The sequence below is a fragment of the Apis cerana genome, linkage group LG3 (assembly GCF_029169275.1).
Source record: "Apis cerana isolate GH-2021 linkage group LG3, AcerK_1.0, whole genome shotgun sequence".
Taxonomy (NCBI): Eukaryota; Metazoa; Arthropoda; class Insecta; order Hymenoptera; family Apidae; genus Apis; species Apis cerana.
The window spans coordinates 5,258,470-5,281,160 of NC_083854.1; the positions used below are offsets into that span (position 1 = coordinate 5,258,470).

At 34.2% G+C, this 22,691-nt stretch overlaps 2 protein-coding genes across 5 annotated transcripts in view; both read right to left on the bottom strand.

The window, feature by feature from the left end:
• LOC107997290 (NAD(+) hydrolase sarm1) overlaps positions 1 to 22,691 on the bottom strand; it is a 106,672-nt gene that overhangs the window by 45,159 nt on the left and 38,822 nt on the right. For 2 of the 3 annotated variants that reach the window (XR_009829083.1, XM_017055771.3), the window contains exon 1: positions 16,599 to 17,131. The exons of the other annotated variant lie outside the window; for it this stretch is intronic. Coding sequence is in view for 1 of the 2 variants with exons in the window: in XM_017055771.3 (XP_016911260.1) it covers positions 16,599 to 16,679 (81 nt within the window). In the remaining variant the exon portion in view is untranslated. Of the gene's footprint in view, positions 1 to 16,598; positions 17,132 to 22,691 lie in introns of those variants that run through there. 3 annotated transcript variants of the gene reach the window in all.
• Positions 17,923 to 22,691, bottom strand: part of LOC107997291 (uncharacterized) — a 54,007-nt gene continuing 49,238 nt past the window's right edge. Inside the window, exons 7-9 of one of the 2 annotated variants that reach the window (XM_062072419.1) lie at positions 21,863 to 22,323; positions 18,918 to 18,999; positions 17,923 to 18,768 (exon numbers count right to left, since the gene is read on the bottom strand). The gene's annotated coding sequence lies outside the window, so the exon portion shown is untranslated. Of the gene's footprint in view, positions 18,769 to 18,917; positions 22,324 to 22,691 lie in introns of both variants that reach the window. The other variant, XM_028666460.2, reaches the window with a different exon arrangement.

Sequence of the window (22,691 nt, forward strand, 5' to 3'; positions counted from 1 at the left end):
AAGATACAATACTAGTAATATTTTTTAATTAATCTCGTGGACATCGAAAGTTTATTAAAATCAAATTTCGTATCCCGATCAACGTATCCTAGAAAACGTAAATAAATCCGTCTCGCGATCTCGATTATTAAGCTTGAACAAACACGTTTTAACGGCGCGATAAAATTATTCCACGCAAGATTTCAGCCTTCTCGAGAAAGTCGGCCCACGTATCACGGCGTTTAAATTATTCCGAATTATATGGCCATTTCGATCGAGCCGCAGCCGATGTTTTGGCGATATACATGCGAGCGGCGACAAATCGTCACGAAGCCTGTTTCCATTCGAGACACGATCCGCATCGGTGAAACGAGCCTCGATCGTACGTGTCCCCCTCGAATTCTTTCTCACGACACGACACGCCACGACACGCCACGACACGAGAGAGTAGCAGCCAGCTATGATTCACGCCTTTTATCGAGCCACTTAAACGCGTGGTATTCTCCAGCCGCGATAACAACCGCGAAACGTGAACGGAAACGGGCAACACTTTTATCGTTTTCTAAAACTATTTATGGAGTCTTACGCGGAAACGGATCACTTCCTCGATTCCTCAAATATACACGTCCATCTTTGACAATGCTCCAAGATGTTACGCTCCGAGTTGTTTAAAATTCTAATATTTCTGTATCAAAGGATTATTTTGACAGAGCGTTGTAACGTTTTGGAAGGGTTAACGAGGAAGGAAAAGCGAAATTTTAATTTAATTATAACGTTGAGTATTTGAATTGATGAAATATTTTAAAAAGTAAAAAGAATGTGTATAATAATAATAATTAAAGAGTTCATACGATTCGATGATGTTAAAGGAATTGCAGTGCATAAAATGTATTCTTTTATTTTAATTTAAATAATTTATTTTATCTAGAAGATAAAAGTATCAGAGTTTTTAAATATAGACAAAGAGGAAGTTGTAAAAGTAGTTGATAGGAAACGACAAATATTACGTAAATAAATTCTACTACTAAAGATTATCTACAAATGCCTCATTCATAAGTTCTTGTGAATGAAATCAATTTCAAACTCAAGGACTTTTTTACTAGAACTTCTTTTTTCAATAATCACAACTATCGAAATTATTTTTAAAAATAACTTTTACATTCCGATTCAATTATCGCGAAAATATCTTCGAATTTTATTCTCAAATATATTTCTACCTTTGATAAAATTATTCCACGATTCGAAGATCAAATATTTCTTTAATCCTCGTTAAATTCTTTAATTTCGAACATTAATGATCCACAAATTTATGACAAATTTAGAATTCTACTTTTAAATAAAGTACACACGTTCTAAGATTCCTTTTAACCGTGAAGAAGAATCTAATTTCGAAGAACAAACTTCGAATTTTCAAGAATTTTCTTCCCAGACGTATCAATATTCTATTCTAATTTAAAAATAAAAAAGGATGACTATCTTAAGATTCGAATTTTAAAAAATAATATTGAAAAAGAGTAAATAATCTCAAGAATTTCCTCACTATTCCAATCCAAACGTACAAATTCATAGAGTAAACGAAGATGACTATCAACGTCGAAGAATCGAATTTTTGAAGAGAGGAACAGGTAGTTAAGTCACGATCCATATCGATGAATCATAAGATGCGTGAGATTCTCTTCGCAAGGAGGAGATACGAGCACGATCAAAGTGATTCACCTTTTCGCGACAGCTTTTAAAAATTCTTTCAAGCACATGACGTAATCAACTCTCATCTATGGAAAATTGTTATCAGTTCGAGGAAAAGAATCCATTCCATCAATCCATCAATCAGAGCGAAATCGAAGCGACACATTGAGAAATTTTTACGCCCAAATGATAAAACAGGATTGAATTGATCATTTAGATTAAGATTTTTTAAAAGATTTTGAATTAACAATTTTACAATATAGAATTACTATGGCTCGATTCCCCTATGATTAATTTCCGCGAGAGGAGAATACGTGACGTCACATTATCCCCACCACTATCGCTGCGGTAGAGGAATGTCACGTGACACGATGCAACGCTTGGCTTTGGCGGACGCCTAGTCACGTGATTCAACAATGGTAGTGGGGATAATGTGACGTCACGTATTCCCCTCTCGCGAGAATTCATCGTAGGGGAATATTTTCCTGTGAAAATTCATTAGGGGCATTGAACTATTTTTAATTTGCAATAAATCCAATTGCTCAATGTTTTATAAATTATACACTAAAATCTGTAAAAATACATTGATATATTACGGATTAATATTTTTAGACGAAGAGAATTGCCTTCCATTATACCATTGCAGAATTTGTACTATAGGAAATTCAAATATGAATGGTTAAATAGGTTAAGAGTTAACCATTACAACGTTACGATATTTTATAATTCTTTATGAATGAGATACACGTAAGTACTAATATCTATGTGCTAGAAATTCAAAACTTAAATGTTGATGTTAAATGCTTGGATGAAATTTAATCATCCGGACATAAACGCCGGTGGTGTCGACCATTTCTTGAATTTCAATGCTATTCTGAATGTATAATGTAAGATGCAAGGTTTGTATTAATATCCTTGACAATTTTCTCGAGTGCTACGATATTGAAAGAGAGAAAGAGAGGATTAAACATTCTTTTGAAACGTAACAAAACGACTTTGGAATTTTAATTTTGTATTAATGTAAATCCTTTATATATATGTATATATATCTTGCATAACAAATTAACTGAATTCAATTGAGAAAATAAAAAAAAAGGTAAACTAATATAGATACCAGACTGATTGTTTTGCATAATTTTTTCCACTGCTAATTTTTCGCGTGTATACGTGACAAATTAGTGCGAAATTCTGAGAATAATTCCAACCCGCTGCGTATTTTTCCGCGTAAAGCGCGGCCAACGAGCACGCGCAGCATGAACGAACGAGCCGGATGAATGGACGAGCTGTGAATCATTCGTGGAGGAAGTTCAAGGTCGTACGTTACGATACCGAGCCACGTGCTTCTGTATCGTATTGTGCGTGTTATCACAAACGCATAATGAAACACACGGCCATTCAAAGTTCTTCCTTCGTTCACCGCGTTTCTTTACGTCCAAAATGTCGATGACCTTTATATATGGAGTTATATGATATGGACTTCCTTGGATCCGTTAATTATTCGATAATTGATTCTTTTTTGGAGGGAAAAGGGAAGCATATATTGAGATTTGACGAGGTTCGTGAAAGGATTATTCGAAAAATAATCTTGCGAATAATTAGGTATTAACTTTTCGATATCGCATCGATAAAATATAGGAAGGATAAAAGAAGAAAAGTAGCGTGTATGTTATATTTTGATTTATTAAAACTTTTCTTATTATTATTTAACCCTCAAAGAATCTCATAAGCGAAACGATAACTTTTGGAAAATAGCGATAGAAACCTATCTTACTCGATCTTAAAGTGGTCCACAACGAATTAACCAAACTTACCCTATTTTAAAAAACCAAATAAACTAAAAACCGTTCAAACTAACCGAATTACATCAAGCACGCAAAAGAATTCAATTCCTAAATCATCCTTCAAAGCAATTCCGCGATTCAAACACAGTTAATCCAGTCTCAATAAATTTTTTTTGAACGATAGCTTAATCGATTGAGAAGAAGAAGAAAAAAAAAACAAACTCCAAACTCACCAACCTAATTACACGTCTGGACCGTGATAAATAGCCGAATTCTTTTCGTCGGATGCATTCTTCGCGCCTTCACCGAAGTGATTCATACATGCACGACCGTTGCACGCGAGTCGAAGACCGAAAAATCGAGGATCCACGAGAGGAAGAGGCGGCGGCAAGAAATTCGGTTGAGTCACTCATTCCCCGGTTGGCGCATCGAAACGCCAACTTCCCATACCGGGTAACCGGCCCTTTGGCGAATGCCGGATGAGTCACCGTGGAATTCCAGACGAGAGGAGAACACCCCTTTCTCACCTCTGGGTCAGTGGACATTACCGCGTCACTCGGTTTTACTTCGAGCAGATTTCTCCGCGACATCGTCGCCTCCCACGATGCTTATGCGCTGTTTTTATTTGAAAAGCGACAATTTAGATTTTTCTTTCATCGAATATTATTTTGAATTTTAAAATGCTCGAGTTTTCCATTTGTTTGATTCGATTAAGCTATACTATTAATAGAAAATGGCCCAGAATTCTTCTTCATTTTCGTATCCTCTGAAAAGTAAAAGTACAGAAAACTCTCCTGTAGCGAGCATAAGTTTTCAATACAAAAAGAGAAAAAGGGAAATAAGAGGAAAGCGATTGAAAAAGTTTCGTCAAGTATCTTTTCAAATTCTCGTAAATTGCTAATAATTCATGCACGGCATCTACGCCTCTTTCGCCTAAAAATTCCTGTTTCTCGATCCTTAGAGGCGACCCTCGTCCCCCTTTTGATCCTCGATCGAGTCGCGCGCGTGGCTCGATCGAGTTTCGCGACGCGCGTAACGCCAGCCGTGAGTCACCGGCTGTGAAAGTCGAGGGCTCATCTCGTACAGCGATTGTTGTACGCGGCGTACGAGAGGACTAACGATCGGTTCACCGTTACAACGACCAGACAACACGGTGCGTGGCGAGGCAATGGCACTCAGGCCATCGCGAAATTCCATGGAACTTCCGTTCGCGCGCGTTCCAGAATTCTTAACGAGATGAATTCGTTTCTCCGAGAAATTTTTCTTATCTTTCTTTTTCATTTGTGATTATGAACGTTTTTTCTTTCCTTTTTGGAAGTGGAAAGTTAGCAGTTCTTTCGTAAATGAAAATTGTAGGATAAAAAATTTCTTGCAATAGATAATTGGAATAGAAAAGGGGAAGAATATTGAAGAAAAGAAACGTATTTCTATACTTTTAAATCAAGCGATTTTAGAGATGCATCTTTTAAGACATGGCAGAGTAGGAAAAAATTTCCAACCTTTTATTTGATCCAGGTTAAATTTAATTCGAACGATAGGTTTTCATGAGAGCAACAAAGGAATAACAGATGCCTACTACCTGCTCGTTTCTTTCCCTTCAGCACGATTCAAATGATAATATTCGTCTCTCGTTCAAAATTCAATGGAAAAGAAGACGGACTCACCTGAAACATACAAAGAAAAAGATTTAGATATGATTTATCGAGAGTTGTTCGAGATTACAATATGATTCTAATTACGTTTCTACGATATTTTTTTTTGTATATCTTGACTGAATATTCAGGATTAAATTCTGTCCAACGATTCTATTCATTTTTATTATTTATTAATAATTAAATATTACTTCTCGATTCTCGAATATCTATTTACATTTCTATTCTCAGAAAACCGAGCACTACGTGCCTTCTCACACGTAGATCCCTTCTAAATTCATAACTTTTCCACATCTTCATTTTCCTCCTTCGAGCTCCTTTACGTGTCTATCGATAAGGCAAACTATCATAATCCAAATCAGCGAATGAAAATCTTAAAATTAATACACGCTCCCTCGAAATCAAAAAATCAACAAAGAATTTTCAATAATACAACAAAAATATCCATAAATAAATCTTAATGGTCGAACAAATTCAACTTTCCAGCAATTTTTAATGAATAATCTTCTCTCGTTCGAAACTTTTGGAAAAATCATCTTTTGCAAAATCGAAGGTTGAGGAGCATGGAAAGGAGAGCAAAGAGGAGAGAAAGGGGTGTGCGTGGGTGTCGCTAATCAGCAATGGCGCCACTCGAGTGGATTATCAACCTGCGAGAGTCTCGAGGCCAGTTGAGTTCACCGCCGAGAGAAAAGGAAAGAAAGAAAGAAAGAAAGAGAGAGAGAGAGAGAGAGAGAGAGGGAGGGACAAAGTGGAGGACGAGACGAAGAGATCTGTAAACTGTAAATGTAAATGACCGCGGTCACGGTTGGTTACGTCAGACAACGGTGTGAGCGCACCTTTACAACTGAAAAATCGCTCCACCAATTTGTTATAATCCACTGAGAAAAACTCAGAGTCGGTATATATAAACGGTTTAGGATTAATCGTTGAAGCCTTGAAGGGTTGATTAGGAAAATGAAAAGTTAGAAAGACGGGTGAGTTTGAAGGATAGAAAATTCGATATTTTCCGAATCGTGATTTTGATGATTAGGAAAATTGATGAGAAGAAAAATTTTTACGTCGTTGGAAGTGTGAATGGTTTAGGATTAATTATTAAAGTCTCGAAGAGGTTGATTAGGGGTTGATTGAAGAAAAAAAAGTGAGAATCGTTGAGAAAAGGATATCGTGAATAATTATCGAAATCTCGAAGGGTTGTTGGAAGAAAGGAAAAACTATATTTTAAAGAAAGTTTATAAACTTTGTTTTGTGAATAAATTAAATATCCGAAATGAATTCTATCTGAATTTAATTCATTATCTTTCAATTTAAAATTTTTGAACGATACATTTATTTTCATGGAATTAAATTACTTCAAATAACATTATTTCAACAAGAGAAATGGAGTTAGACATCTCGAGGGATCGATTTATCAAACGTCGACAGACAAATTGATCCCTCGATTATTCTTCCCGGTTAGAACAGAACGTTGAACGAGAAAAACTAACAGCCTTCATGCGTTCATGTAAAAAGAATAAACCAATGACAGACTGATTTTATTGTAGATTTCTCATCGATTTTAATCCCGAGTTTCGTGACATCTTAATGTTCCCTGCAATCTACGTTCCTTTCTCCAACTTACAAGTTATATATCTAAATTATTTTTATCTTTCTTCCATTTAATTTTCATGAAACATCAAAATTATAAAAAATCAAAAATCAATCAATTTTTTGTATTCAGTTCAATCCTTCTTTCAAAAGAAATAAAATTTTACCGAAATTTAATCATTTCAATATCCTTGAAAATTATGTTGAAGAAAACTTATTATTGTAGCAACCGATCCCTCGACACAATATCTACTTACGAAGAATTCTTTCAAGAATAATTTCTCAACAATTTTCTTTTCAAATATATTACTTGATTCCAAAAATATACAAAGGGGGGGAAAAAAAAGAAAAAGAAAAAATTACATTAACTCGATTGATAATTCACCGAAACACAGTGTACATACGTGTAGAATTAAATTCGACTTTTTACTCCTTCGTCCCATACCCCTTTGAATATAAACCGCAATTTGGGTCACGTTACGTGCCCCACAAACGTATAGTGAATTAAAGACTTGAAAAAAAAGCAAGCAGAGGAGAAAAGGGGGAGGGGGAGGGAAAAAAAAAAAAAAAGAAAAATGTCAAGAGCTCGACTAACGCGAGTTAATGGTCGTCGGATCGTAATTGTGGACAGAAATAGAGAGAAATAATGGTCGAATCGATTAACCGCAAAAAGGACACTATCATTTTTTTCTTTTTTCTTTTTTCCTCTCTCTCTCTCTACACGTATATTTGTACGTGACCGTCGATGCCTTTTCGAGCAATAAGAACGTTCCTCCGTCAAGCAACAGGATTTATGGAGGAAATCTCTAATTGAACTGCTCGTAAACTGTTACGAAACGCAACTCTGTTCCCGTGCCCAATTGTTCTACCTCGTAAAAACTTGTTCGTTTGCGCGTTTTATGTATTAATAAAGAGCGTGTTTCAACGAGTGTCCTTGCCGAAATTCGCTTGTAAATGTTGCTCAGTTTTACGATCGTTTGTATTCTTTTTTTTTTTTTATTTTTTATTATTTAAATTTAGAAAAGAAATGGCGTTAAGTTGGATTAATTGTACGATTTACAATCGAAGAATTTGTTTTTTTTCATATTATTTAAGAATTGTTTCTTTTTTGGTAGAAAATACAAAAATTCCAAGTTCGATGAGATCAATAAATGAATTTTTGAAGAAATTGGAAATTGAAAAATTGAGAATTTGTTTTTTTTTTTATATAGAATATCAAGAATTGCCAATGATTATTTTTTTTAAAAAATTCAAAAATAAATTCGAAAAGCTTTTCAAAATATAAATATTTTTCAGAAAAGAATTGATAAAAAGATTCAGGTATAAAAAAAATTGTTTGAAAATCATTCTTTTTGTAGAAAATATACAAGAATTATTTAAGTATCGATGAAGAATGACTGAAATAAAAAATTTTGAAAGAAGTTTGAAAATTGAAAATAGAAAAAAAAAAAATTACTGCGACTTTATTGAAAGAGTTGGAAAAATATATTAGATTTTTTTAATAGATTTCTATTCACTTACATCATCGAACTGCTTCGCAATTACACGAGTTATGCTCTAAACGTGTTACAGAATCGAGAAACGCTAATAATGTTACGACGCTCTTAATTACCGTCGGCTAACCGCAAAACCACGTATTACAGTCTATAAATTTCCATTGTCTTGTTATCTCGATGGTATTTCAAACGGGTATAAAGAAAAGTGAAATAAAGTTTTAATAACCTGACAATAAAAATGGCGCGTTATTTAAAAACATTCTAACACATAATTACTAGAATTCTAAATGCAATAAAAACACGATCATTTACGATCAACCACGTAAAAATTCGTAAAAATGTTATTTAATGTAACTTTATTACGTAACATTTATTTTAATTATTAATTGACGCCTTATTTATCGTTCTAACGCATAATTATTAAATAACACCACTCTATAAAAATTCATATAAAAATATAATTTTTTTAATTAATCATTCGACTCTGCATTATCATCGATTATATTTCTATTAATATATAATATAAACTTGGGAAAAAAAAAAGATGAAAAGATAACTATGTACAAAGTTAAATGTAAAGAATATGTGCACACAGACCGATCGACACATGGAAAAAAAAACGGATAATTAGGCGGTTGAGTTCAGTGAGATGGTAATAAACCGATTAACGAACGGATACGAAGTTGTATCCAGTTGTTACAAAGTAAGATATAAGTGCCGTGATAAAAGGAATCCTCCATTTGCCAAGGAAACCGGCGTTAATTACTTGTCCGTATTAATTGCCTTTAAGTAGGACAATTTTGCGGGACGATCCTATCTAAATACGAGAAAACGACTGTCTACCGATTACAACATTTGATTAAAAAAAAAAAATGTTAAGTTTCGTTAATTAATCGTTAATTAATCGCTGGACGCCTTGCCGAGAGAATGATACTTAATTGGGATGAATATCGAGAGAAACTCGTTGATAATTTTCAATTCACTCTCTTTTTAATTTAATCGAGGTATTGGATGATCGGAGGGAAATTCATTTTATCGAAGCTTTTAAAAATTTTTTTTTCATCAGACCGACGAGGTTTTAAAATTAATATTTCAAATAAAATTGAAAATTGATTTCCACTGTTTTTTTTCTCTTTTTTATTTTATAATATTCCGATTGGTATTCTACAAAGTGAGGTAGCCAGACGTGTGTTACGTTTCGTGTTACTTCCATGCTATCAACTGTTAATGCATTTCATACGTGGAAGAATGTAAGTAGATGCAAATTTAATCTCTTAACGCTCTCATCATTTCAATCATTCTGATTATAACATCGTACGGAATATAAATTTCAAAAAATTTAAAGACATTATTTTTTTAATAACTTTTCCAAATAGATATTTCATGCACTGCGTATCTCGTATTGCATCCATTCTACGAGTTTTCCATTCCAATTATCCTTACAATCATCAATCACCAACAATTAACATTGTATGTAAAATGAATTTCCTCCTACTTAAAAAAGTTAATCCAAATAACCTTCCAAAGAAAAAATTACATCCGTATCTACCATTTTCCAATCCCTCACAATTCTCCAAACCAAAAAAAAGAAAAAAAGAAACGTGCACCTTTCATTGAAAGACGGCGCCCTCCACCCATCAAACGCACCACTCTGCGTTATCGAGGCATCGATCGACATACACACATCTCGATAGACACCATCACTCGAGACGAGTGATCCCTCCATTGTCTGTTGAAACGTGTAATCTTAGCGAGCGATGCGTCAACGGGTGACATTTTCGCTTCTGCTAACGCGGCACGCCGCGTGACATTTCTGCGACAACAGAAATACGATTCTCTCGAGGGGACAGAGAGCAGGATACTCGACGCCCACCAGGAAAACCGGTCGCGCGGACTCTGCCTATCTCCAAAGAGAAATAGATCCCGAGTCGGGTGAAACGGAAGGGAGAGAGGAATACAAAGGCGGCGGGGTATTGGAATCGGATGTGCAATGATGATGGAAATATTCGTCGGTGGGAGTGGTAGGCAGGGCTTTTTAAGAGAAATTTTTATGGGCTGTGAATGATAAGAAATTCTGTGATGATGGATCCAGTGTGTTGGAAGGGAAATCTTTGAAATTGGAGATCGGTCGAAATTGGGAGAGAGAAGAAGTGGTACGTAAGAAATTTTTACGGACGTGACGAGTCTGTAAAATGACGATAAATTTTATGATGGAAGGGGCGATGATGATGGAAATATTTGTTGCGAGAACGGGGAGATGGGGATTTTAAGAAATTTCGATGGAATATCAACGACGAAGAGGAGAAAAAGGAATTTAGTGTTTATAGATATATAAATTTTTCGATAAGAGAATAAGACGAAAGAAAATACGTGGTTCGAGTAAATTCATTCAAAAATTTCTGTGTAAAACGCTAAGTAAGCATTCTTTCATTTCGTTTTCAACTCGAATATCAAGTGATCTAATTATAGACAGCCGAGGAATTAAAAGAAAACGAGAATATAACATTTCGTGTTATATATTCATAATATTTTTTTCGTATAGCAAGAGTAACTGTCTCGTTACAAGAGTATTATCTCGTTTAACAAGTAGATATAATATCAGTATGTAGTTCTGAAAGAGAAGAAGATGCACGTGACGTACGTACGTCAATTCAGAAACCGGAGAAAGTACTGTTTTGAGTTGTAAGATAATAAAGGAAACGTAGTATTACGTTGTTTTCAATAATCTAGGCACGTAACGTCGCGTATAACACGAATATACGAAAACATACCTATTTCTACCATTTAGAAATCTCTTTCTATGGAATTCTCTCCCTTTGTAATTACCTGAATGCTTATAAACAATATTTTACCAAGACACTCTCAAACAATACGTTTATTTCGTTTCGTTTGTTATCTTTCGATGGAAAAACACTTCAACAAGATGAACATTTGAAAATTAAAAAGTGAAAACTTCATTGTAAAGCAAAATTCCAATTCTCAAAGAATCATTATTACCTAGTTTCCAAAATGATTCCAAACTTTATCCTCTTTGTTCCTTCGATTGTCCAAAATTCTTACAATCGACGCGATTTATTTGAACAAAAATTCACTCGTGAACCGTCTCGGTTTCTAGATTCCTTCGAGAGGAAGAAGAAGAGGGAGATGGATTAATGGGATCACCAGCCGCGTAAATAATTCTTTCATTTCCCTCCGGGTTCATTCATACCCTCCTCGCCTCTTTCCCTCGTCGCCGAGTAATTACCGTTGTTGCGCCAGTTGTCTCCTTCTCTTTCGCCTCGAGAGAGGCGGCGTCCTCGAAGCGGCGAAGCCAGATTAAACGCATCCGGTTCACGCACCGCTTTTGTGAAAGCGTCGAGACGCGCAGTACATGTACGACGACGTTCCACGAATCGTTTCCAACTTCGCCGGGGATATATTGTATGTGCTGCAAGTAGGGACGCTTCCGGGCGTTGCACGCCGGACCGGAAGTAGCGGCGCCCGACACTCGAGTTCCTCGAGCGCTATTGCGCGGGCTACATCGCGGAAACGGGAAGAGGATATACAACGCTGTCGTTTCCGTGGTTGAAGCGCGGGCCCTTTTGCTCGTTTCATTTCGAATTTCATTTATAGCTTCCATATGACTATAGTTTATGTACACACGTGCCTCTAGCACGATCGTATATATTCCATATTTTTCCATTTTGTTCAACTGTTCAGGGTTTGGTTAACGTGAGAATTTACGTGAGAATGGTTACTTCGAGTTTTGAATGTTGACGAGTGTTTTATTGTGGATTTAAGAGATTAATTAAAATACATCCTTATTTTCAAACATGATGAAAATGTAAATATACTTCAATATCAAATTCCAAAAAAATCCACAATTATTAAAAGTATCTATCGTTTTCGAGATGTATCTCACAAGCTTGTCCCAAAGGCTCCAAGAATTCCAGAGTGGTCTAAAAACCTTCCAAAAAAAAAAAAAAAAGAAGAAATGGACCACGAAAACATCCCCAACTCTCGGCAATTTAGTAACAGTTACACTTAACGAGCAACGCCTGTCGCTTGATTGTCTCAACGAGGCGCCTCCTCCACCCTTTTTCACCATGCTCACCTCGAAACAGACGGAGAAACTGTTGGAGTGGAAAAAGGAAACGGTCGGTGTAGCGTAGAGGCAAGAGGATTCTTGGTAGAGAGAGAGAGAGAGAGAGAGAGAGAGAGAGAGAGAGAGAGAGAGAACCGCCCACAGAGAGCGGATGCTGGGTCGACAGGGTCACCTCTCCGGCAAAATGAATCTTTTATGCCTCGCTTTTACGACGTCCTCGAGAACACGCCGCTCTCTCTCACCGTTTTCGTTTCACGAGACTGGACCAGACTGGCGAGCGATTAACCCGCTCGCTTTTACGCGACAGTGTATCGAGATCTGCGCTCCGAAAGATGTTTCAGTGTACGAAAGTCGTTTGAAATTAAAAACGAAGAATTTAAGTGATTTTAATTTGTTGATTCGTACGTTCGAATTTTGATATTTAATCGTCGAGTTTAACGTGTGCGTGTGAACGAATGAATATTCTCTCTCGTGTATTAAAAGCGTGTAAAAGATGAACTTATGAAGAAAGAGTTAACACGGAAAAATTGAGGAATATTTGGCTATTAGCCAAATACAGTTTCTTATTTAATCTGTTATGTATTAAAAGTTTTTGACGCGAGCAAAAGCGAAAGTGATTCATATGGGAGGTAAAATGTGAAAGGCAGGCATCCTCTTTTAGTAGGAGGACATTGATATTAATGCCGCTTTAACGATCATGAAGCATCCATTTAATGAACGTGATCGTCGCGTGCCACGAGCCACCCTGTTATTCAATTTAATACAGCACCGTCGGCTTTCGATCCCTCCACTTACGAGGCAACGTTTCGTGTTACGTGTAACAGAATTATAGTCTTGTCAGATGGCGATTTGTTAAACTCATCTTTCGAGAAAATAATTAAAAACTAACGTATAATTATTTTTATAATTCTTCATATTCTTAACTCTATAATAACATACACGTACCTTTATATTTTTACATCTTTATCTTTATATTTATATTAAAATTTATATTAAAATTGTAACATAATTAATATATTATAACGAAGTGGAATATTAATAATCCGTCATCGATGTTGGATCAATTTTAATTTGAAAATAAATATATATTTTTCAAATATATAGTACTATTTAATATCTGAATTTAATATGAATTAAAACCCAGCACTGTCAATTGTCCGATTGTTAACGATTAAAGTTGATAATGATTTTGCGTTAATTTCCTTTTTTCATAGGTAATTGAAAATAGATTACTTATTACACTAGACGGTAATTAATGAGAGTACTTATCAGTCTTACTGCTTAACAACGTAACTGCGTTTTTATTTTTTTAACATAAAAGTTTTCCAAGAAATCTTTTATATGTATCTTTCTAAATATATTTTGTAACATTTTTTGAAACAACCTTCCCACTATCAATTGGTCGGTAAACCAAAAACAAATTACCAAGTATGAAACTACGAACGATCCATCCCGACACATCCAATAAAAATGAATAGCGAACGAGGGAGACTAACGAGCAGCAGAAGAAGAATATTTCGCGCGAATGTTTTCCTGCCACACGGGAAACGTTGCTAAATTTAAACGAGACCTAAATTCGACGCGTTTAAAACGAGACAAAGTCGAATGCAACAGCCAGTTTCTTGTCGACGTCAGAAAAATTGGACACAGTTGGGACACGTGTTTCACGAGGCCATTTTTGATTACTTTGTACTTCGAATTATCAAACAATTTTATCATTGTTTCGTGTATGAATTCCAAATACTTTTTTTCTTCTTGCTTTAAGATTTTATCAGTTTAAAAGAAGATTATTATAATTTCAGAAATTGGATTTAATATATTAGGAGCATGTGATGTATTAGAAAAGAAGAAATTTGCTGTAAATCATATATAAATTAAAGTAGTATCTACTTAACCTCAAAACTAAAAACCAGTTCAGCAAATTTTATATATTCAAGATAGTTAATTTCTTACATACTTATATTGGTTATTAACGGGTTATACGCTTATATATTAAACTTAAATTTCTTAAAACTTAAGAAACGTTAATATATTTTTATAAAATCAACAGATTAACAACAGATTAACTACTATTACTAACAGATTAACAGATAACTATGATATTTGGATAACTATTTTCACATTCTCTTCAATAATTTTTTCTACTTAATATAATATATAAAAATTCCCATTAAAATATATCTAAGATCTTATACAATAATTATGAAAGTATTTCAATAATAGATCGCGATTTATGAACGAGAATGTTGAGAAACACTGCCATAAATGGTACTAGAGCAGAGCTAGGAATTCGTGAATAAATAGATCACGTAGTGGAACCTTTTTTTGGGTGAACAGAACCGCAGGCTGAGTTTAACAAACTCGGTCTGGTTTCAAGTTACGTAAGCCATCGGGAGTTTGCGAATCGCCGGAAAAGATTACCAGACGTAGCCGGTCGAAATAACTTTGGCGACTGGCCAGCAAAAAAAAATGTCGGTTTCACGATTGTTTCGCGTTCGCGAGTTTGCTTCGCGATGAAACACGGTCACGTTCATGGTCGTGTGGAATAAACATGGCGGAATTCATAAATTTCGTCGAGAATTGTGAAGTTAGTTTTTTATCGTATTTACTTTTTCTCACGGAAAAATGTTGATAGTTAGGTTAGGTTCAGTAATATCCATTATTAGTTTAAAGCGTATGGAATGTTGATTGAAAACTTAAATTTGATTTTCGTTATATTTTTCATCAATTTGAAAAAGAGATTTCCTATATTTGATAAATTTTTAATAAATTCGTATTATCTGATATTCTAATCTCTAATTAAAGTTTTAAAACAATGATTACTTAATAATTTAACAATTTTGATTCACATTATACAATTGTAAATATTCATATATATATCCGCAAAGTATCCTGCAGTTCGATTATAAATAATTTGAATAATCTATTAAGTGTATACGTTGAACCTGAAAGGATTCTAACCTAATGTGCGTTGCTATAATATTATTCCGAGAAACTTTTGACGTAATACTAACTTTAGAGAAGCTTTGACGTAGTGATATACGTTTTCAAATCAAGCCTAGCAGAGCTCCAACAATATCATTGTCGATGCTATTTTCATTAGATAGTCTTAGAAAGATTCTGACATAAAACTACGTTCAGACAGATCAAATTAGAAAAATATTACGAATATCTTTACTTCCGTCGAATTTTAAAAACATTTTGTGTATGAAAAGAAATTATAATTTCCTGTTGTGTGAATATTCAATGTTAAATTTTATTTTCATTCGATATTTTTGGAAATATTTGATTTTTTATTAATTTTCAAATAAATTTTTAAAAATTCTCATTAATTAGATATGAATTTCTTCTAAGAATGCAAATATTAACAAAAGAATAAAAATTTCGCGTAATTAACCTCTCATTTATTCGAATGGAAAAAATAGATTTGAATAAAAACACTTTTAACCAAACTATGCTCCACAAGTGTTCTTTCGAAGAACTACGCAACTGGTAGAACCGTTAATCTGATGAGCAGGCCAAGGAACCGAGAATCAGGGACATTGCTTATCGTTAAATCGAGAAACTACCGTAGAAATAGTTGGCCATACTCGAATACCGTTCTTGATTACGATTAGGACATAGATTATACGACTATTTGTATCACACGTTAACTTTACGAATCTAATAGAACTTCATTTATATTTAAATCGATCGATGATAATTTATGTAATAAGATTACTGATTTTCTTTAATGCTTGGAATTTCGATTGTAATTCATGTTTAGACAAATGATTTCAATTAACAAGAGTACACTTTATCACTTACAAACTAAAATTTCGTTTGAAAAGTAAGGTTATAATAAATGCGATTCTACTATATTTTAAATGGCGCGAAGACAAAATTATGTATATACATATATATATATATATTTTACTTTGAATTACGAATTGTGACATGACAAATTGTGCTTATTTTGTCTTCTAATTTATAACGTAGTTCAGCACGTGCTTTTAGATAATAAGCTTAGTGTATTTTGATAACAATTTAAATGAAGATATTCGGAATAGATACAACTTGTAAATATAAGACGAATTACATCGTTACTGATATTGAGAGGTTAAAACAATGGCGTGAAGTGTGTCACTAAAGGTGGCGTGCAGAGTCTACATAACGTTTTCGTGAACTATACATAGAATTATACGAAAAAATTGATTTGATATTTGAATTTGGATCGAACTAAATTCGCGAAATTTTACTACTATTTATGATTCTCGACACATTATTCGAAATATCGAAGTTACCGAATCATACGTAAAATTCAAGGAAAGAACTGTTTTCAAGTATGCATGTTTACCTTGCTATGTAGACCCGAGAAGAAAGTGCGTCGTGGCGCGGAGTACGACGACATGTTGATCTTGTTGACGACCATTGTCATGGCAGCACCGAAGCGTGTTCCCTCGTTCGATCGATTTCTTTCGTTATCTTGGCTTTCAATTGGCACGCAACACGTTGTTCCGTGCCAACATTGACGATCTTTCACTCATTCGAACAGTTCACGCGTGTGTTTGTGTTCATATACTAACAAATTCAACGATTCACTGTCTTCTTCCTGTCACATAATCAAACGAATTCTAAAAACGCGGACAGTTACCGGACTTCTCTGTCATCTTTCGATATTTACGAATCAAATGCTCAAATAAATCCACTCTGTTTTCTATCTAACAAATTTCTATTAGAATAAAATACTTTTCTATCACTATACATCGAAATACGAATTGATTTGAACAACTTTAAAAGCAATGAAAAATCAAAGAGACGAAATATCAGAGAAGTAAAAACGGAAATCAAGAACACAACTAAGACGAAGTACGCGCAACACTGACTGCGGCGCCCGGTGCACCGCACTATATAGCCTCCCCCACTTAGCAATAGCGTGACCAATGAAAAAGCAGCACGGTTCTTACAGCAGCTCGGCGCGTAGATACGAATAGTGGTGGCGTATCTGGATGAGCGGTAGTTTCGCCGTGACCTTCGAACTTGGAGGGCTGTGTCTAGCGTGATGCAAAGCAACCATAAGAAGGGATAGAATGTCTATCATTGGAGGCTATTCGTTGGAAATAATATGAAAAGTCTGTGGTAGGGTAGAAAGGCTGGTATATACACGAATGACGAGTTTTATCGATTGGTAACTGCCGCCATAGATCTCTTGGCATCAAGATTTTGTGTCAAGTCATTTTTTTTTAAAAGTATCAGCCATTTTTAATTTGATAGATGGGTAATCATCAAAACTTGCTAATTTTTAGAGAAAAAAATTTTAAATGACAAGGAAAATTTGGTAAAAAAAAAGTTATTTAAACAATGATTCGATCCACTTTGCGTTTAAACACGATGTTATGTAACATCGTATACAATCGTAGTGTCTTGAAAAGAGTTTCCGGTAAATTTTTAATCTTTTTATCGAAATACCATTTTTTTAAACGTGTTAATTTGTATAAAACCAAGATTTAAACTCAGCTTTTTGTGAGAATTCAAATAAAACGAATCTTAAACACTTTCAATATTTGATTTTTAATACCTGCAGGCTAGTTTTGCGTGGGTTTTGGCACATTTCACGGATTCAACGAATGCATAAATTCGACTATATTATCGCACACAGGGTAATAAATATGCTGCATCTCAATGCCGAAGTTTTACGATATATTTCATTTAAAAACTTGTTATTATTTCATTGCATTACATCATTCTAAACTAAAGACGAACTTATTAGTACATACCGCATCTTTATTGAATACATTATTTGTTTCATGGTCGATAAAGATTTTAAATTCCACTATAAATTACATATTTTTTTATAGTATTACTTATTTTTTTGAAAGTCTCAATATTAGATATAATTTCCCAATATTTCACACAAGATAATAAAAGAAATAATGAAACCGATATAACTTAACTATTAATTATACAAGCAACTCGTACAACAATGAAATATTTTTTTCAAACGGAAATATTCTCTATCCAAGAAAAGTAAGATAAGGATTGATTTAAAAGCTTCAAGATTCTATTATAAAAGTTTACATGAAAATTACCAAGCAATGAATAGAATAGGAGGAATAGGGAAAAAAAAAAACACTTCACCCATGAATATTTCCATCTCGTTACGAATCACGTAATGGATAGACAAGCATCACAAGCTGTGGAGTAAAAGCGTCACCTTGCCAACAGCGATTCTGACTGTTGATTCTTTTCAATGATAACCATGATTTCCACTAGATACCAGACCTGTAATTTTCTGTGGCAACTTGTACGAGTGGTATGCAAACGAATGCCACCGCCTGGGAACATGAGAACTTCCCTTCGAGCCCCACAACGTTTCCCATTTGCGATATTGCGCTTGTATTTCGATGGTAGGTATTACGAAAGAGATCCAGATGGAAGAGTCAGAGAATGATTTAATCCTTTACGTCAATATTCAAATTCTTAGTGTCGTCCAACTTCTGATTTTTCGTGATTTTTAGTAATAAAACCTGGAGTATAGATAAATCAATAGTAAATAAAAAATGATTTAACTGTACTTTAATATTTTTTTTTTAATGAAAGAATTTTAAATGAATCGTTAAAAAAAAGAAAAAAATATAACATAAACAGACTATATAAAATCAACTATAATACTTACTTACCAGGAATTGGATTAAAATGCTTTTTGTCAAAAGAGATGTTCCAGGACCAAATCATCATCTCGTGTTTCTGACGTGTTTCTAGAGATTTTATTTCGGAGAAAAAAAAAATTGCTCGTTAATTTTTGACAAACCCTTCACGGAAAGGGCGCCAACGGGTCGGAAAAATCCCGACGTTGGCAAGAAACAGCTGTTCCAATGACGAAGCTGAGAGACGAACGTGCTTAAAGGGGTCAAGGATCGGTAACGATGAAAACTGTGATTGTCACTTTCTCAAAATCGGGGAAAAAAAAAAGAAAAAAAATCACGAAAACGGAATTGGAAACAATTTCAGAGAAGCGTGATGAGTCAAGATGTTAAATTAAAATTACTACGGTAGAAATTGTGATAAAAATTTAATTTTATCTTTTATCAAAAATTTCAAGAGGTTTGCCACATGTTTAAATTGCAATAATTAAAAAAATTTTCGATTCAACATTTTCAACCGGTAACCCGAGCGGATGTTAAACATTTAACCGTATGTTTAATAATAAACTCGGAGATGAAGTACCCATTGGAGATGTTTGTTTCCCGGGAACATGGCCGAAGAACACGTCGCATAGTGTTTCTTTTCATAGTAACGTCTAAGTTGACTCACGATCAGTGGGTCATGCAAACCGGAAGCGAGAAAACGATCGGGCCCATTAGATGGAAACGGATAGCCTGCGTACGAAATTAAACTCGTTTCCTCGAAACAAAGTCGCCTGGCTTTTCTTCCACAATCCTAAAATTCACGAGTTTCCTTTGCCTCTTGGAAGAAACGAAAACATTGAACCGCGGCTTCTCTATTTCGAGGACGATCCCTGACAGAAACTGTATCCAAATCTTGTTAAAAGAGCAAAAGAGTTTGGCTTGGTTTATGCGAGGAGACGCCGTTTTCTCAAATAAAATTCTGAAATTAAATACGTAATTTTTTTTTCTTTTGAAACATTATAGGCAATGCATCAAAAAATATTTGTTATTCTAAACGTATACGAATCATTCGATTCAAAACCATACATGGGTCAAAAAAATTATCCAAATATAAGGATATTCCAATATTTCTATCACAAATTTATTTTATATTACTAATTTCTTCTTCTTCGCTACTAAAATTTAAAATTTAAAATAAAATATCGTATCATAATCAATTTCAAACCTGAGAAAAAACGATCTATCTTCTCGGCAAAATATGATAAGATCCGATAATTATTACAATGATATATAATTTTAATTTGTATCCCACAGAGTTTCCCCAGAAAAACTTAACGAGCGAATTAAAAAATGATCCGTAGAATTTATCCGACGACAGCTATTCCGACAAATCTCCCCCCTCCGTCTCCCCCCCGTGAACTTTGACACGGTAAATCAGGAGCAGGCGTCGGCGAATCGCGCTCGCCCGCGTCCCGACGCCATTAATTTCGCCCGGAGCACGATGATGGAGCCTTGGGGGGGTTCCTATTTGCGACCATGCGAAAAGAAAACGAGCTGAACGCTTCACAGGGAACGCAGAAGGGAAAAGAAGACGAGGGTACGTGAACAGGCAACGGCGTCGCGAAGTCGCGTGTAAATTTATCTTCGCGCGAGTTGTACGCGCGGCTTTCTTCGTACACCGAACCCTTCTGTCGATCCTAACCTTTCAGGGGTGATCCACCAACTTTCTCGAGTTCGTTGCCACCGATCAACACTTTTATTTAAATACAATTTTGGCCAAGGATTGCTAAAAGGATTATAAAAGGTTGTTTGAATATTTGAGGATTGATTGTATAATTATATATGATAACATTTGTATCTGGATGTAATGATTAGATTGTTATTTATGCAAATTTGGATATTTTGGTACACCTTGTGTATTTTTGGATATTTAAATTTTCTATGAATTTATGAATATCTAATAGTGTAAAGTAATAATTGTATTTCAATGTTATTTGTATATTCCTAGAATTATTATAAAAATCATTTGTATAATATTGCATTTTCAAATTGAAATTTTTCTATATCTGTATTATTTGATATTGATAAGTGTGATTATTTTATAAATAAATTTTAGCTTCATTACTATATCTATATTACTTCTAATTGATTCAATCAAATTTTTGCATAAATTACAAAATCTCTAATTCTTTCAATACTATAATGATATCTATAATAAACACAGAATTATTTTATTAAAAAATATTTTTGCAATGCTTCAAAGCAATGCTGGTAACAACTACAATATAATACAATAATCGAAGAATGCTCGAAGCGATCGATTATCGTCCTTTATGGCGTGCAGATGTTTTCGCGCTATTCGAGAAAAACGATCTTGATCGGCATGCAGACGGAAATAGAGGGTGCGCGAGAGGAAAGAAGACGAAACGATCGTTAATGGCACGTAATACGCGTTATGGACGCAAATTACCTGGCGTAACTGTAATTTGCGCCTTTTTTTTTCTCCACTTCCCTTCTCTCCTCCGTATCGTCATGATCAGGTTGTTTAGTTACATAATTCTTGTGCAATAATTACCGATGTTTGAGCAATTGACCGCTTTAGGCGCTACCGTGCGTATCAAGGCATGAAAATGAAAATGAAAATGGAAAAAAAAAAAAAAAAAAAAGGAAACGTTCTGTGCCAGATTTTGATCGATCTTGAGAGTTTGGATAAATTATAAGCATGATAGCTATATTGATTGAAAAATTGACATGAATCATCGGATAATTTTATTGTATGGTCATCACGTGTGCTCGAAATCGAGTTTTTTTTTATTATTATCGATTATTACTAAAATCAAAAACAAAATAATATCTATTTCTTTAGTAATTCAAATTAATGAACGTTATATAAAAAAAATTATTTTTCCTGAGAAAATAATTAGAAAATAATTAGATATATTTATATTTTTTTTTCCTACCATTAAAAATTCCAAAAACAAAAATCTATTACCTTCAAAAATTTAAATATGATTCAAAAAATCATCTCGTTCCTTTTAAGTTCCTCCGAGATGCATCGCGTCCTAAAATATGGATGAAAATGGCCGATTTAGCTGGAAGATTGAGTAGCTGAATGACTAATGTCTCCTCGGTTAATGGTTCAATTGTTCGGCTCGCTTGGCAAAATTTAGCGAGGATAGAAGGAACAAGAGAGAGCGTGTTGTTCACGCGTGAATTTCTCGCATCGGTCGCGTGACAAATTGTCTCGTTAATTCGATCAGCGCGATTCAATTTATTCGCTCTGGTAGCGGCTGATTTTCCGCTAATCTCGTGCTATTTTGTAGCTGCCGCTCATATCATTCGTTGTGTTTTGTACCATGATATAATCGATTATTAATGCTAGAAGATCCGTGAAAATATCCTTAAAATATATCTGTCTCGAGATGCATCAGTTTTTCTTTCAATTATTTATTACTGGAAAGGTTAATCAATTTTCAATATTAAAAAAAATTTAATGTATTATACTTATTATTAAATACTATATTTAGTTTTCATCTTTGATAAAATACCAATTTTAGCTACTAAACGATAAAAAAAATCAATCCATCAAAGAAAATAAATTGTCAATTTTTTTTTCAATGGTCTTTAATCATTTTAAATGATTGTCATAAACGTTTACTAATCTATCTTCTATCAAAATATCAGGAGATACTTTTTAATGTAAAAATACAACTAATAATCTTCTACAACCATAAATCTTTTTTTTATGAATAAAAAGTCTAACTATTATTAATAGCTTCATAAAAAGTGACATAAAACTTAAAATAGTGAACAAACATATG